Below are 17,419 nucleotides of genomic sequence, written 5' to 3'. Positions count from 1 at the left end.
ATTGCAAATGGGCCATATCGGTCCACTTTTACGTATAGCCCCCATATAAACGGACCCCCAAATTTGGCTTGCGAGGCCTCTAAGAGAAGAAATTTGGTACATGGTGTTAGTATATGGTCTCTAACAACCATGCAAAAATTGGTCCACATCGGTCCATAATTATATATAGCCCCCATATAAACCGATCCCCCGATTTGGCTTGCGAGGCCTCTAAGAGAAGCAAATTTCATCCGATCCGGCTGAAATTTGGTACATAGTGTTAGTATATGGTCTCTAACAACCATGCAAAAATTGGTCCACATCGGTCCATACTTATATATAGCCCCCATATAAACCGATCACCAGATTTGACCTCCGGAGCCTCTTGGAAGACCAAAATTCATCTAATTTTGTACGTGGTGTTAATATATGGCCTCAAACTCCCATGCAAAAATTGGTCGAAATCGGTCCATAATTATATATAGGCCCCATATAAACCGATCCCCAGGATTGACCTCCAGAGCCCCTTGGAAGAGCAAAATTCTTCCCATTCGGTTGAAATTTGGTACGTGATATTAGTATATGGTATCCAACAATCATGCAGGAATTTGTTCCTATCAGCCCATAATTATATATAGCTTCCATATAAACCGATCCCCAGATTTGACCTCCGTTGCCTTTTAGAGAAGCAAAATTCATCTGATCTGCTTGAAATTTGGTACTTGGTGATCGTATATGATATTTAACAACCATGCCTAAAGTGGTCCAATCACACAAAAATTGGTCCATATCAAGTTCATAATTGTATATAGCCCCCATATAAGCGACCCCATATTTCAATTCTGGCTCTCTACGTACCGTGCAAAAAGTCCATATCGATTCGTAATTGTTTGTAGACTTATTTTCAATTTAGAAAACGATGTTATGAAGTTTTAAGATACCACAACCCAAGTAAGTCAGATATTTTTCCAGACACGCTGCCTCCATCGAGAATAAAGGCACAGGCTGACATGTAACTTGCTGCTTGTAACTCAACATCATTCTTTTATTAATGCAAAAAATTATGTTAAATGTGATGTGATAGTCGTAGAAATGTTATATTTATAAGCATTTATAAATGTTTAATCAAAGTAATAAACATCTAAACAATCGTGTTTTACTTGACCACAATGATTCTTTTACAACTACCTTAAAATTCACTTTTTCTTATAGTTTGAAGGGGCTCTTATTGGCGTCGTCCCAAATTTATCTAAAAAGGCACCTAATAATTGCACTCATGCGATACTTTTTGGTAGTAACTTGGCGTGGTACAACTTCTCAATAGTGACGGCACTTTTGCAAGGAGTTTTGGATATCGTATACGACTGTTTTCGACGTGGTGGGGATTCTCAGAAGCGCCGCCAAATTCTAAAAATATTGGCAGGGATATACGATATGTTTTTTGTCTTTCTCATTCTTTTCACTGTAGGGATACTCTTTAGTAAGATTTGTCAAAATTGAACGGAAATAGGGTTTTGGTATCATAAGGGCTGTTTTCTTTTAGCACTGGATGCAACATTTGTATGGGCTATCCAGAACATCTTTGCAGTCGAGTCGGTGTTGCCAGATTGCATTTTGATAAAGTGACGCTTTTAAGAATCACAATAGCAATTTATTGTGACTAATTTATCGAATAACATTAAATTCAAAGTCGTACAGTGACATAAATAATCGCAGCAGTAAATATTTATTACAATTTGGGCATTTCATACATTAAAAATGTAAGATTTCACTTGATTTCTGTGATTGTTTTTAAACAGCTGATGGCGATGTTGCATTTTTTGGAGATGTCCTGGATAAACGAGTACTCTGTCCGTGACTGGGTATCCAGTGCTAAAAGAAAACAGCCCTATAAATATACATAAAACGTTTGTAACATTCAAACAAGTGAGTAAAGTAGAAAGTCGGGCGGGGCCGACTATATCAGACCTATATGTTTTTGGGGTAACATATAGGGCTGGGAGATAAACCGCAGATGCATATTTAAGAAAATTAAGGGGTACATGTCTATGGGTGCTTTGTGTCAATCTGACTATAGCTCATAGTCAATGTTGCCAGGGAAAATGTTCGGTTTACCCTACTTTCCTATACATTCCCAAACAATTTTCCGTACTATATTTTTCGTTAAATTTAAAAAATTTTACAAAACAAAAATGGTTCTAAGTACTTTATTATCTTAAAACATGAATATGCAACATATATAACTTAGAATATAAAATTGTATTACGACCACGGTTGCCACAGTTGGTAGAATTCTACCCAAATTAGTAATCTTTTTTGTTAAATCTTTATAAAAATAAAATTTTGGAAAAGTTTCTATAAACAAATTTTTGTGAGAAATTTTTCTATAGAAATAAAATTTTGACAATAAATTCTATAGAAATACAATTTTGACAAAATGTTCTATAGAAATAAAATGTTGACAAAATTTTCTAAAGGAATAAAGTTTACCGCACATTGTTAAAGATCAAGCCCTGCCTTACAAATTGTGTTGAGTGAAAAACGCTAAATATTGGGAAAACCCTACATATAAAGAATTTCCCCTACTTCTAGCAACACTGGCTGTGTTGATATTGCACCTACGGAGTTAATATGCCACTAGGTTAGGTTAGGTTAGGTTAGGTGGCAGCCCGATGTATCAAACTCACTTAGACTATTCAGTCCATTGTGATACTTGGTATGCCACTAATATTGAGCCCATTATTAAAAAAGAGAAAATCGTAAAATTAGTGTGGATAATAAATACAAATTTGTAAAAATCGAGCAATATTCTTATGCAAGAGCTACAAGTACGTATAAGTATGATCGGCTAGTACATCAAACTTTGAAATTTGAGTAACATTGGTTAATAAATAAGAGTACGATGGCCAAATTTGGGAAAATCGAGCTATGCATATATATGGAAGCTATATCGAAATCTGAACCAATTTGCATAATATTTTGCTGGTTTGATTAATACCACAAAAAGTTACCTTGTGCAAGATTTGAGTAAGATCAGTTAAGAAATGAGGCCTGTAAGGCCAAACATAAGGTTATTAGGGGCGAATTTTTCAAAATCGGGTGATACATATATGGGAGCTATATCTACATCTGAGCCGATTTCGATGAAATTTTGCACATATAGTTAGTACTATAGAGGACTGGATCTAGCCAACTTTTAGTAAGATCGGTTAATAAATAAGGGTTCTATGGCCAAATTTGGGAAAATCGGGCTATACATATATATGGGAGCTATATCTAAATCTGAACCGATTTCGATGATTTTTTGCACATATAGTTAGTGCTATAGAAGACAACCTTAAGCCAAATTTGAGTAAGATCGGTTGATAAATAAGGGTTTTATGGCTAAATTTAGAAAAATCGGGCGGTACATATATATGGGAGCTATAGCTAAATCTGAACCGATTTCGATAATTTTTTGCACATATAGTTAGTGCTATAGAAGACTACATTTAGACAAATTTGAGTAAGATCGGTTGATAAATAAGGGTTTTATGGCCAAATTTAGAAAAATCGGGCGATACATATATATGAGAGCTATATCTAAATCTCAACCGATTTGGATGAAATTTTGCAGACTTGAAGGGCGATGGAAAAGATTACCTTTTGCCAAATTTGGTGACGATCCGTTTGAAAAAACGCGCAATGTGACCCCATTTGTCGAAATCGGGCGATACATATATATGGGAGCTATATCTAAATTTGATCCGATTTCTTCCAAATTCAATAGCGTTCGTCCTTGTGCTCAAGAAACTCCCTGCACCAAATTTCATCAAAATCGGTTAATAATTGCGACCGGAATCCTGTGAACAACAAATACATGGACAGACGGACGGACGGACACCAAGCGCTAGATCGACTCAGGAGGTGATTCTGAGTCGATCGGTATTTATTTTATGTGGTCTAAAATCAATATTTCTGGTAGGCACATTTTATGGCCGATCAAACTTATTATACCCTGACCACTATGTGGTTTAGGGTATAAAAAAAATGATTGTCGATGCAAAAATTAAATCATGCAACGAATGGGGTCACTTTTTTCTGGGTGTCTAATAGTGTTCATACTAGGACTCACTTTACATGAACTGATAGATACATGAACTAGGCTATCCATTACATCTCTTTTAAAGAGAACATGTTCTCTTTTTGTGTTCGTATCTTTTTGTTCACTCTCTTTTTTTGGTGCCGTATTTTTATGTCCGACAGTACTCTTTATGTACTCTATTTCAAAAAAAAATCCTAGATTGATGGAAATTTATTTATTTAGTAGGAATTCGCCACTAATTGTTTACTACCCAATAAACACAAACGTTTGAAAAATACTAAAATGCAATAATTTTTCAAACATTTTTTCAAAGGATTAGGGTAATATTCAAGTTGAGAAATTGTTGAGAAAATCGCGTTCTCAACAAAAAACAGACATTACCCTCAACAGTAAAATTCAACACAATAGCAATAATCTCTCAATTGTAATCCTCAAATTGAAATGCATTGCTACTCAATAATTTCTCAAACAGTGTTCAATGTGAGACAAATTAAAAACTAATATTGCTGCGAATATTTTCTAACCACAATTTGCATGAAAGTCAATCCCAGTTCTTACTGAAAGTCAACACTAAATTTCTAGTGATTTTGTACATTTTATTATTTTTTTTTTCGTTAAAAATATAATAATATTAAAAATAACATTAACAATATATAAAAACAAGTATATACAGCAGTAAGTTCGGCCGGGCCGAATCTTAAATACCCACCACCATGAACCAAATATTAGGGTTTCCTTTGAAATTTCAGGAGGGCTTGAGGACTTTAGGACACAACCCGAAGATAAATTTAAAGATTTCACCTATGAGGACTATATCAGATTCTGGATTTATAAGAACCATTTTTGTTTGAGGTTTAGAGGAATCATTAACATCTCTTGTAAGTGTGCAAGAAAATTATAAATTAACGTCTTGATTTGAAATCTTAAATCTGTAGAAGTAAAATCTGGAAATTTTACATTGAGTTTCAAACAATTTTCATGATCAGTGCCCCTTCTACACCCTCAAGAAGTGAAGTCGGTCTATATGGAGGCATTACCAAATGGACCGATAAAAACTTAATCCGATACACGTTTTTGTGAGCCTAAAATACCAGAATATTTACAATTTCAGGCATATCAGATAAAAACTACGGTTTCTAGAAACCCAAGGAGTTAAATCGGGAGATCGTTCTTATGGGGGCTATACTAAAATATGGACCGATACGCACCATTTTCGGCACACCTCTTTGTGACCCGAAAATACCTCTAGATTTCCAATTTCAGGCAAATAGGATAAAAACTTCGGATTCTAGAAGCCCAAGAAGTAAAATTGGGAAATCGGTCTATATGGGGGCTATACCAAAATATGGATCGATACTCACCATTTTCGGCACACCTCTTTATGGTCCTAAAATACCTCTAGATTTCCAATTTCAGACAAATTGGATAAAAACTACGGTTTCCCAAGACCCCAAATCGGGAGATCGGTCTATATGGGGGCTATCCCAAAATATGGACCGATACTCACAGTTTTTGGCACACGTATTTGTGGTCCCACAATACCTCTAGATTTCCAATTTCAGGTAAATTGAATAAAAACTGCGGTTTCTATAAGCCCAAGAAGTAAAATCGGGAGATCGGTCTATATGGGGGCTATACCAAAATATGGACCGATACTCACAATTTTTGGCACACATATTTGTGGTCCTACAGTACTTCTAGATTTCCAATTTCAGATAAATTGAATAAAAACTGCTGTTTCTATAAGCCCAAGAAGTAAAATCGGGAGATCGGTCTATATGGGGGCTATACCAAAATATGGACCGATACTCACAATTTTTGGCACACGTATTTGTGGTCCTACAATACCTCTAGATTTCCAATTTCAGGTAAATTGAATAAAAACTTCGTTTTCTATAAGCCCAAGAAGTAAAATCGGGAGATCGGTCTATATGGGGGCTATACCAAAATATGGACCGATACTCACAATTTTTGGCACACGTATTTGTGGTCCTACAATACCTCTAGATTTCAAATTTCAGGTAAATTGAATAAAAACTGCGGTTTCTATAAGCCCAAGAAGTAAAATCGGGAGATCGGTCTATATGGGGGCTATACCAAAACGTGGACCGATACTCACCATTTTTGGCACATCTCTTTATGGTCATAAAATACCTCCAGATTTCAAATTTCAAGCAAATTGGATAAAAACTACGATTTCTATAAGCCCAAGACCCCAAATCGGGAGGTCGGTTTATATGGGGACTATATCAAAACCTGGACCGATATAGCCCATCTTCGAACTTGACCTGCCTGCAGACAAAAGACGAGCTTGTGCAAAATTTCAGCACGATTGCTTCATTATTGAAGTCTGTAGCGTGATTACAACAGACAGACAGACAGACAGACAGACAGACAGACAGACGGACAGACGGACATCGTTATATCGTCTTAGAATTTCTCCCTGATCAAGAATATATATACTTTATATAGTCGGAAATCGATATTTCGATGCGTTACAAACGGAATGACAAACTTATTATACCCCCGTCACCATTCTATGGTGGTGGGTATAATAATATGTTATAATACCAATCAAAACATAATTATCTTATTAAAGGTATTAATAACTAAAACTATCAATACAACTTTAAATAACTTAAACATTTTTCATGTATAATTTCCCCCATAATGTTGGTGTCACATAACTATTAATTAATTAATTATTAATTAATATGCTGACAATTTCAAATAATTACTATCGAGGAACTTGCTGGCCTGCGTGTTAGAATAGATTCCATAAAGAGGAATTCACAAAATATCAAACTGATGACGGAATGTAAATTGATGTAATGCACATTTTCATCCAGAAGTTCTTGATTTAGGAACTGTTGCACTTTGTTTTAATTGGTTGCACTTTGCAAGTTTTCTGGAATCTTTTCTTTGTTGTTTCCTTCATCATTTTTTCACCGGTCAACATCTTCCAAGAATATAATATCCAATGATTTTAGTTTTCTGCAAAACAATCGAGTTTTGTGATTTCCATTACGTTTTCATTTCACTTTTTATTTTGACTTACCAATTATAATTACCGTTTTGGATTAATTTCAGTTTTATGTCAATAAAAATAACTGACCACGTACTTCGTGGCACAAAATGTATTGAAACCCACAAAATTCCTCAAGAACGTTGGTGTCACAAAATTCTTGTAAAACTCATTAAAATTCGGGAAATTAGCAAGGAACTTGATGACTAGGGAGTTAGAATAAATTTCCAGCAATTTCAATTCACAAAATATCAAATTAAACCGATGATGCGATGTAAATTAAACTATAGGCGTAATGCGAATTATCACCCAGTAGTTGATATGGAAAAGCATAAATACCAAGTTTAATTCGTTGTACTTTGATTTATGGAAACTTTCTCTTTTCGATAAGCCACCATCATTTTTCATTGGTCAACCTCTTAATGTTTCCAAGAATGCATCATCCAAATATTTTAGTTTTCTGCAATGAGATTTAAATTTAGTGACTTCTCTAAAGTGTTGATTTAATTTTTCATATTGACTTACCAATTATTATAAACTATTTGAAGCAGTTCCAGTTACTTGTCCAACATTTTTTCATCGGTCAGCTTTTTAATGTTTTAAAGAACGTAGAATCCATAATTTTAGTTTTCGGCAAAGAGATATAATTTAGTGTCTTCCTTAAAGTTTCATATCATTTTTTTATTTTCACTTACGTATTATTAGAAACTATTTGGAGTAAATTCAGTTTTTTGTCTAAAATGTTTTTTATTTCTTTCAATTGACCACGAACTTCGTTGCACAAACAAGTATTGAAAACCACATCCCAATAAACACAGGATGAGCGTTTTTCAAATGCAACACCTCTTCAGTTTGAGGGTAAATATCATTTTCAACATAAATTCAACTTGACTTGAAAAAGCTCATCTTCAATTCATCTTCAAATTGTTTGCGAATTACAACCAATTTGGCAAAATGTTGACGAAAACTTTGAAAATGTGTTGAAGATAATTGGAGAAAACTTTGACAAAACACTACCCTGAAATGCAACGAAAAAACCACATGGTTTTCAATACTACTTTGGACAACAAAGTTCGTGGAAGAAATACAAAAATGTGGAAATTTTTTAATAATCAATTGAAATTGCTTATAATAATTGGTAAGTAAAACTAAAACACGAAATGAAAACTTGAAGGAAGTCACTAAACTCAAATCTCTTTGCAGACAACTAAAATATTTGGATGCTGATTCTTGGACACATTAAGAGGCTGGCCGATGAAAAATGGTAGTGGCTTATCGAGAAGAGAAAGTTTCCATAAATCAAAGTGCAACCAAAAAAACTTGGTATTTATGCTTTTCCATATCAACAACTACTGGATGATAATTCGCATCACATCGATAGTTTAATTTATATCGCATCATCGGTTTAATTTGTTATTTTGTGAATTGAAATTGCTGGAAATTTATTCCAATTATCTGGCCATCAAGTTCCTGAAAATTGCCAGTATTTTAATAACAACAATTTTGTAATACCAACGTTCTTGAGGAAATCACGAAGTACCTGGTCAGTTGGAAGAAATACAAATTGGTAAGTCAAAATAAAAAGTGAAATGAAAACATAATGGAAATCACAAAACTCGATTGTTTTGCAGAAAACTAAAATCATTGAATGGTATATTCTTGGAAGATGTTGGCCGATGAAAAACCGATGAAGGAAACAACAAAGAAAAGTTTTCAGAAAACTTACAAAGTGCAACCAATCAAAACAAAGTGCAACAATTCCTATATCAAGAACTTCTGGATGAAAATGTGCATTACATCAATTTACATCCCGTCATCAGTTTGATATTTTGTGATTTCCTCTTGCTGGAATCTATTCTAACACACAAGCCAGCAAGTTCCTCGATAGTAAATATTTCAAATTGCCAGCATATTAATGACACCAACATTATGGAGGAAATGGAATTATACATGTAAAAATGTTTAAGATATTTAAAGTTGTATTCATAGTTTTATTTATTAATACGTTTAATAAGATATTTACATTTTGATTGGTATAATATTATTATTTTCATATATTATTAATGTTATTTTTAAGATTATTATATTTGTTAACGAAAAAATAATAAAATTTACAAAATCCCTAGAAATTTAGTATTGACTTTCAGTTGGAACTAGGATTGACTTTCATACAAATTGTGGTTTGAAAGTATTCGCAACAATGCTAGTTTTTTATTTTTCTCACATTGAAAACTGTTTGAGAAATTATTGAGTAGCGATGAATTTCAATTTGAGGATTACAATTGAGAAATTATTGCTATTGTGTTGAATTTTACTGTTGAGGGTAATGTCTGTTTTTTGTTGAGAACGCGATTTTCTCAACAATTTCTCAACTTGAATATTACCCTAATCCTTTGAAAAAATGTTTGAAAAATTATTGAATTTTAGTATTTTTCAAACGTTTGTGTTTATTGGGATGGTTTTTTCGTTGCATTTTAGGGTAGTGTTTTGTCAAAGTTTTCTCATATTATCTTCAACCCCTTTTCAAAGATTTCGTCAACATTTTGGCAAATTGGAAGTAATTCGCAAACAATTTGAAGATGTATTGAATATGAGCTGTTTCAAGTCAAGTTGAATTTATGTTGATAATTATAGTTACCCTCAAACTGAAAAGTTGTTGCATTTGAAAAACGCTCATCCTGTGTTTATTGGGTAGGTTAAATCTGTTGACAAATTAAAGGCCGGCACACAATTGCGACGTTTCGACGTACTACGTAAAAATTAGAAATAGATGTAATTGAACGTACAACATAAATACGCCAATACGTTGTCGTCGTCAATTGTGGGCGAGATCATAGGAACATGTGTGTTTTATTTTTGACAGCGTATTTTTGAATTTATTTTGTTTATTTTTTAAGAAAATGTGATTCTTTTTATTATACATTTATTTCGTTGTTTCTATCATTAGAAACTTTTATTATTTTAATTTTAACATCAATAAAATTATTAATTATATAATAAAGAATTTTTTTATTGTAAACTCTTTTTTAGTTAAAATGTTCTCTTTTTTTAAAGCGAAAGTTCTCTTTTGAAAATTATCCATATGGAAACCCTAACATGAACACCTCCTCATTCGACTTAGTCCCAGCATTCCGTCCGTACGTTTGTCTTTTTGTCTTTCGCTCGACAAACATTTTTCCAATCTTGATGGATTCGTTTTCTCACAAATATGTATTATATGAATATATAGGAAATATACACTCAAAAAAAGTGAACCCTATATTTCACTAAAGCCAATTTAATTCAATTTTAGTTCATGCGTACGTTAGTTAACTAAAACAGAGGGAAACATTATATACAAATAAAGCATTAAATTCGGACCTCCCACAAAATAGTTCAGAATTTCTTAAAATTTGTAAATTTTACCAATACTGAGCACATCACGATATTTCATAAATTATCTGTAGGTAAATAAAAATATATTTTTGACAAAATTTTCTAAAGAACTAAAATGTTGACAAAATTTTCTAAAGAACTAAAATGTTGACAAAATTTTCTATAGAAATAAAATTTTGACAAAATTTTCTATAGAGATAAAACTTTGACAAAAATTTACAAAAAAAAACATTTTGGCGAAAAAAAGTTTGTTAAAGACATTCACAAAATACTGAAATATTTTGTAAAAACTATTGTACCATAAATCTGATATCTGCTCAAAAAAGTCTACACAAAAGGTACTAAATCATTCGTGGGGGTACTACGGTACTGATCAGGGCAAAATAGTATTGAAAAAAGAACTATAGTACTGCATTTTCCCATCCTTGATAGATATGACTGGATAGACACATTCTGAATTTTATTTACATGTTATTTTATATCGGCAAACATTTACGGTATTCAGTTTAAACATGTCAAGCGCCATCTGTATGTGTAAACAATTATAATTTATTTAGCCCTTTTCTCAGTTCTTGGCAATGAAAACTGTTTTGAAATATAGATGTCAGCCAACATTGTGCAGATGGCGACATAGGTTCCTTCGATAACGGAGTTATCGGGAAAATATAGGGTGACCAGAGACATTAAAAAGGAACAAATGCTTGGAACATTTAAATGAGGTTTAATAATAGGTGTGTTTTCTTTTAGCACTGGATACCACAAGCAGTCACGGACTAAAAGAACCCTGCCAGCATTTCAAAGTTCCACTTCATCCTCATCTCTACCACAGACTCGTAAGTGACACTGCAACAATCGCCAACTGTGATAGATTTTGCCATCACTATTCGCATGAAAGTATTTTGCCATCACTTTTGTTACAAGAGCCATTTTATATTCTGTGAAACACCAAGCACAACTAGCTTCTTATAATTTATTTAAATAAAAACGATAATGAAGTGCTGAAAACATAGTTATTTCGCTTAAAATTGTGAAAGGTATAGTGATAGTTTTTCAAATATTTTTCCAGACACGCTGCCTCCATTGGGAATAAAAGCACTGGCTGATAGACGCTACAATACGTAACTTGCAACTTTAACTCAAATCAATCTTTTATTAATGCATAAAAATATGTTAAATGTGATGTGATAGTCGTATAAATGTTATATTTATGAGAATTTATAAATGTTTAATAAAATTAATAAACATCTAAACAATCTTGTTTACTTAACCACAATGATTCTTTTACAACTATTTTAAAATGCACTTTCTCTGATTGTTTGAAGGGGCTCTTATTGACGTCCTTCTAAATGCATCCAGAAGGACACATAATAATTGCACTCATGCGATACTTTTTTGTAGTAACTTGGCGTGGCCAACATTTTTTGAATTTGGGGGCGCTTCTGAGAATCCCCACTACGTCGAAAACAATCATATACGACATCAAAAAGTTTCTCATCAGTGCAATTATTAGGTGCCTATTTAGATCAATTTCGAAGGACGCCAATAAGAACCCCTGCAAACTATCAGAAAAAGTGAATTTTAAGGTAATTGTAGAAGAATCATCGTGGTCAAGTAAAACACGATTGTGTAGATGTTTATTGATTTGATTAAACATTTATAATTTCTTATAAATATAACATTTTTCGGTTTATCTCATCACATTTAACATAATTTTTTGCATTAATAAAAGAATGATGTTGAGTTTTAAGTAGCAAGTCACATATTGCAGCGTCTATCAGCCAGTTTGTTTATTTTCGATGGAGACAGCGTGCCTGGAAAAATATTTGAAAAACGATCACTTTATTCTATTTGGAAAAGGCCGGTATGCACCTCTAGCGAAAAATTTCATTCCCATAAGAAATGCATTGCTATTTATGCTAACGAAATTTTCGGTAGCGTTCAATTTCGTAAGCTGGTACGCACCTCTAATGAAAATAACAGGGTTGTCAAAAGCATATTTTGGCAGCAAACATTTAATTTATTACAATCATTATGTGCGTAAAAGTTTTAAAAGGTCTGTAAATAATAAACAATTTATTTGAGGAATATTTGGAACATATATTAACAATTTTTAAAAGCGATTAGCTGGTTTAAAATTTGTGTACACAGCACTGTTTTTTTGGTGTAGACTTAAATAAATTTTTGCTACCGAAAATTTCGCTAGGGGTGCATACCGGCCTAAAGTCGAAAATTGTTCACCATATACCTTTCACAATTTTAAGCGCAATATCTCTGTTTTCAGAACTTTATTTTCGTTTTTATTTAAATAAAATATAACAAGCTGGTTGCGCTTGGCGTTTCACAAAAAATAAAATGGCTCTTCTAACAGTAGTGATGGCAAAATACTTTCATGTACATTTTGTACTTTTTGATATGCTTCCCCCATCACAGTTCGCGATGGTTGTGGTGACATTTACGAGTCTGTGGTAGCGATGAGGATGAAATGGAACTTTGAAATGCTGGCAGGGTATAACATAAAAAAAATGTTAAAACTAAAAAAATTAAAAATGTACATAAAATAATTCATTTGTAAAAAAAATCCTTTTACGGATGTAAACTTTCTTCTCCAAACTCTTTTATTGACTTCATAGCGTATCTTCGCAGGATGGAAAATCGTGAAGATAGACCTAAGCTGCTACCCAACCCCTGGAAGTTAAATTTTTGACAAATTTTTCTTCAATTTCGCGGTACAACTGTTTGGAGGGTCCGGATATACCATGCCTTAGTGTGTAAATATAACCATAGCGATAGGCGGTAGGCGAACACTTATTTACGTGTATTTCTTATGGGAAGCCCAAAATCCGCGACGGAATACCGTGACGGCTAGTGGCGTGTCGCTAAATTAAAACTTATTCTAACTCCTTGGCGAAAACTAGTATAGTGTTGCCATCGCTTATCAATTTTTTTAACTCACCACTAGGAATTGCTGTTGCCTGGACACGTGTAGATTATTTTTTCTTGAAATAACTCAACAAATAACAAGCCATTGTATGTTTTTATTCAACTTCATTATTTAATATTGTCAAAGCATGCTGTATTGACAACAAAAACGCTAGGAAACGTGAAAAAGGGAATTATTCGCCGTCAAGCTTATTGTATTTGCCGTTGCGGCAAAAATGTTTCGCCTACCGCCTATCGCTATGGTTATATTTACACACTTATATTGGTTTTATCAATAAGTATTGTGTAGGGGCAAAACCTTACCCAACACACAACAAATAGGCGAACCTCTGTCGTAGTGTTTAACCAATCGTGTAATGCCCACTTAAGGTACCCTTATGTTTCATCCCTGTCCACAATTGTCATTGCTCTGTAATCGATTTTTCGATTATTTTGAGTTAAATAATCGATTTCCACAACATTCTTTGCATCGTGTATCGTGTTTAATTCGTATATATTTCTAGTTTCTGGAATTCAAAGATGTGTGAAGTTGAGGCAGTTAGTAAAATAGCCAAGTGCCTTCAAGTCCCAGTTGGTAAAATACACCTAAATGAGGAACAGGTAGATTCGCACTCCATAGGACCATCATCACCGCCTTGACCTTGTACAAATTCTTCTATTCTTTGTAGGTCGTGACACGCACACTCAACAACAAATCAGTTGCGGGATTTGCTACAATTCTCAATAACTTGGCAAAAGAGTCAAAATCGGACATTGCCAAAAATAGCATCGAGTCACGGGAAATTGAAGCTCAGGTCTATCAATGGATAGAATATGCTATTCTTTATGTGGCTCCCGGTTCCAAGGATAGATATTGTTCCCTGCAACTTCTAAGAGATTTTAACAAATTGTTTTTGTCCAAATCATATCTGGTTGGTTATTCAATAACATTGGCAGATTTAGCCGTTTTCTATGCCATCTACGATTTAGTGGTAAGTCAATAATGGAATGAAAAGAAATGTGTCACATTTAAGAAAACACAATAATGAATACCCATATGCCAATAGGCAATATATTGAGAATCTCAAACACATTTTTCGATATTCAATATTCGTTGTTACAATCGGATAAAAGATTTACCTTTCACATACGGATCCAGATGCATATCTATTTCCATTTGGCCCAAGTATGCACATTTCTCACGAGGAGAATTGTATCCACTTTTTTGTATATTGAAAATCCCAAGTACATTATTCATCGGATAGAAGACAGAGGTATCTTTCTTCTTTTTGTTCCTTTTATTTAACTCATTTTACAACCAAGCCGAAATGGCCATATACGGTTACAGGGATACTCAAAATAAAGAATTACATTAAATTTACTTACTACTCTGACTTCCACAGATCCCCATCTTTTTTCCATTTGACCATAGTGGGCACATTTCTCTTTGTTCCAATATTCAGAAAAAATTGGCAAACAGTTTGTATGCCAACCGAAAGTTATCTTTGATTAACATTTGGCTTCTACTTATGGCAATCTCTACTACGTCGCTGGAATGTTCATTAAGGATTTTTTCATTTTTGGAAATCTTGTGATATTTTCATATGAAAAGTGACCCAATGCAATTTTCCACAAAAAAAAAAAAATACCCTCATTTTTATTGGACAACAAAATGTGAAGAGAACTGCCTATAGACATAGAAAAACCAAAATCAATTTTCTTTCGTTTGAAATAGGAAAGAAAGCTGTAGTTTGATGTACAGAAATAGGGATTTAATTTCACTTCCATTTGAATCTTTTATTTTCGATTTAAGGTGGGTATTAAGTTCGAGTTTAGCCGCTAAAATCATCAATTTTTCACTAAAGTGAAAACTAAATCAGTAAAAAAGGCATTAAATTATACATATTTGTGACAGATTTCATTATAACTTGATGGGGAATAGCCCAAAGCAAATTTTCACAATGTTTGTATTCCGTAAAATGGATTATTAAAGAAAAGTAATCGTGAAAAAAATGACGATTTTAGCGGCTAAACTCGAGCTTAATACCCACCTTTATGTAGATTTAATACCAAAAATATTAAAATAAATATTTATAATATGTTTACATATTTTTCAGAAATCGTTATCTCCGATTGAAAAGGAGAACTATTTGAATCTGTCCCGTTGGTTTGATCATCTGCAGCAGATTCCAGAAATACGCCAAGGATCTGACTTACTAAATTTCACCACGATCTATCTACATGGCTGGGCGACGGGTACACATGTCTAAAGAAAAATTCACTTTGTGCAAACCAACAAAGATGCTGCTGTAATTTAAAAATCTTATTTATGTTTAACATTAAAGAAATGTCTTATTATGATTATTTTATAAATTTAACTTGACTTTATTTTTAATGTGTATTATTCACGAAGAAGTCTTTCATCTTTAGACTAAGAAATACTATGTGGAAGAACAATTATTAGACTAATCAACTTTTATAGTCGAATTTCCAATATTAATCAATGTTTAAAACTCGATTACTGGTTTCTGTCTATATGTCCCAATCTCGGAAAGTTCATTTATATGCTCCACCATAGTATAGAGAGTATGCTAACTTTATGGGAAATCATAGAATTCTTTATGGTGTGGAATGAAGTTAGTATTTACTATTCAAGCGCTAGACAAAATTGGAGCGCTTATGATAAGATATATCTAAACCGATCCATACATGTTCGTATAGAGGATCCTGAGACATCATTTTTATCCGATCCTCTGTAAGTTAAATTACTTTTACATTTTTTTTGCAATTTGAGTCATTGAAAATACTTCAGCTACCCGGTTGTCACTCTAGATAAAAATATTGTACCAAAATTTTCAAAAAACTTCCAAAAGTCTACCAATTTAAAAAAATCTTATTTTCTAATTGTTGATCAAATTTTTGGAGATTGGTATGGGAAAAAATGAATTGCATTCATAGTTGCATAGTTACTTTGATTCAATATCAAAATATAATCGGCAAAAAAATGTTCAATCCAAATATACTTATTTTTTGGGTGTCAACTTGTAATATATAAAAATATTACAAGTCGATAACTTTTAGTTCGATCCAAGCAGAGCAACTTGGGAGCCACCGTGGTGCAATGGTTAACATGCCCGCCTTGCATACACAAGGTCGTGGGTTCGATTCCTGCTTCGACCGAGCACCAAAAAGTTTTTCAGCGGCGGATTACCCACCTCAGTAATGCTGGCTACATTTCTGAGGGTTTCAAAGCTTCTCTAAGTGGTTTCACTGCAATGTGGAATGCCGTTCGGACTCGCCTATAAAAAGGAGGTCCCTTGTCACTGAGCTTAACATGGAATCGGGCAGCACTCAGTGACAAGAGAGAAGTTCACCAATGTGGTATCACAATGGACTAAATAGTCTAAGTGAGCCTGATACATCGGGCTGCCAGCTAACCTAACCTAAGCAAAGCAACTTTACACTTCCTCAAAAATGGAGATGTGTCAAAATTACCTAGTAACAATTATTAAGATTTTTGAATTTAATCAATGAATATTACGATAATTAGGAAGCGACATAATGAAACATTGCGTAAATACTGGGCAAACTTGGTAGTCCCTAAATTAGTTATTCTTCCATATGAATATTAAGGAAATTACACTATAAATACAAACGGATATCTATACCATCCTAATTTCTGTATACTAAAATTCATCAAAATTACTTAATCCAGTTTACCCCCATTTTCTTGAAGCTCTGAAGTAAAGGTGTGCACGTGACACGAAATTGACGTAACTCACGACCCACGCGTGAGTCACGCTCATGGCAACGGCGTGAACGTGATTAACAAACCAAAATGTCGCGTGTGAGTCACGAAAATAATATATTCGTGAGTGTGCGTGAGTAAGGAATTACGCTTCCGAAAATATTCCCGCTCACCAACATAAAACGCTTCATTTACAATTTTAGTGACACCTGGGATGTAAAGAATTTGATAACGCTGTCGATTTTAATAATGCTCATGTTTTCAGACACGTCGCTAAGGTAAATTACCC

At 33.5% G+C, this 17,419-nt stretch overlaps 1 protein-coding gene and 2 long non-coding RNA genes across 3 annotated transcripts; 2 read left to right on the top strand and 1 right to left on the bottom strand.

Moving 5' to 3' along the window:
• Positions 1-6,644: 6,644 nt before the first annotated feature.
• Positions 6,645-7,886, bottom strand: LOC142241260 (uncharacterized). Its single transcript, XR_012723548.1, has 3 exons — positions 7,614-7,886; positions 7,122-7,548; positions 6,645-7,057 (listed from the first exon to the last, which is right to left on the bottom strand). It is a non-coding gene; the product is annotated as an uncharacterized LOC142241260 (long non-coding RNA).
• Positions 7,887-7,893: 7 nt separating this feature from the next.
• Positions 7,894-9,217, top strand: LOC142241261 (uncharacterized). Its single transcript, XR_012723549.1, has 3 exons — positions 7,894-8,226; positions 8,292-8,655; positions 8,720-9,217. It is a non-coding gene; the product is annotated as an uncharacterized LOC142241261 (long non-coding RNA).
• A 4,625-nt stretch (positions 9,218-13,842) lies between these two features.
• On the top strand, positions 13,843-15,770 carry AIMP3 (aaRS-interacting multifunctional protein 3). The gene is made up of 3 exons (XM_075312173.1): positions 13,843-14,003; positions 14,072-14,374; positions 15,500-15,770. Exons 1-3 carry the CDS (start codon positions 13,923-13,925, stop codon positions 15,650-15,652), a joined length of 537 nt encoding a protein of 178 aa, XP_075168288.1. The 5' UTR covers positions 13,843-13,922; the 3' UTR covers positions 15,653-15,770.
• The last annotated feature ends 1,649 nt before the right edge of the window (positions 15,771-17,419 follow it).

The sequence above is a fragment of the Haematobia irritans genome, chromosome 5 (assembly GCF_050003625.1).
Source record: "Haematobia irritans isolate KBUSLIRL chromosome 5, ASM5000362v1, whole genome shotgun sequence".
In the NCBI taxonomy this organism is placed as follows: domain Eukaryota; kingdom Metazoa; phylum Arthropoda; class Insecta; order Diptera; family Muscidae; genus Haematobia; species Haematobia irritans.
Note: the sequence above shows the minus strand (reverse complement) of the source record. Positions and strands in the feature narration are given on the sequence as shown.

Coding starts and splice junctions, on each gene's coding strand:
- AIMP3 (XM_075312173.1), top strand. CDS start 13,923: ATGTGTGAAGTTGAGGCAGTTAGTAAAATAGCCAAGTGCCTTCAAGTC. Junction 14,004..14,071: donor TACACCTAAATGAGGAACAG/GTAGATTCGCAC, acceptor TATTCTTTGTAG/GTCGTGACACGCACACTCAA. Junction 14,375..15,499: donor ATGCCATCTACGATTTAGTG/GTAAGTCAATAA, acceptor CATATTTTTCAG/AAATCGTTATCTCCGATTGA.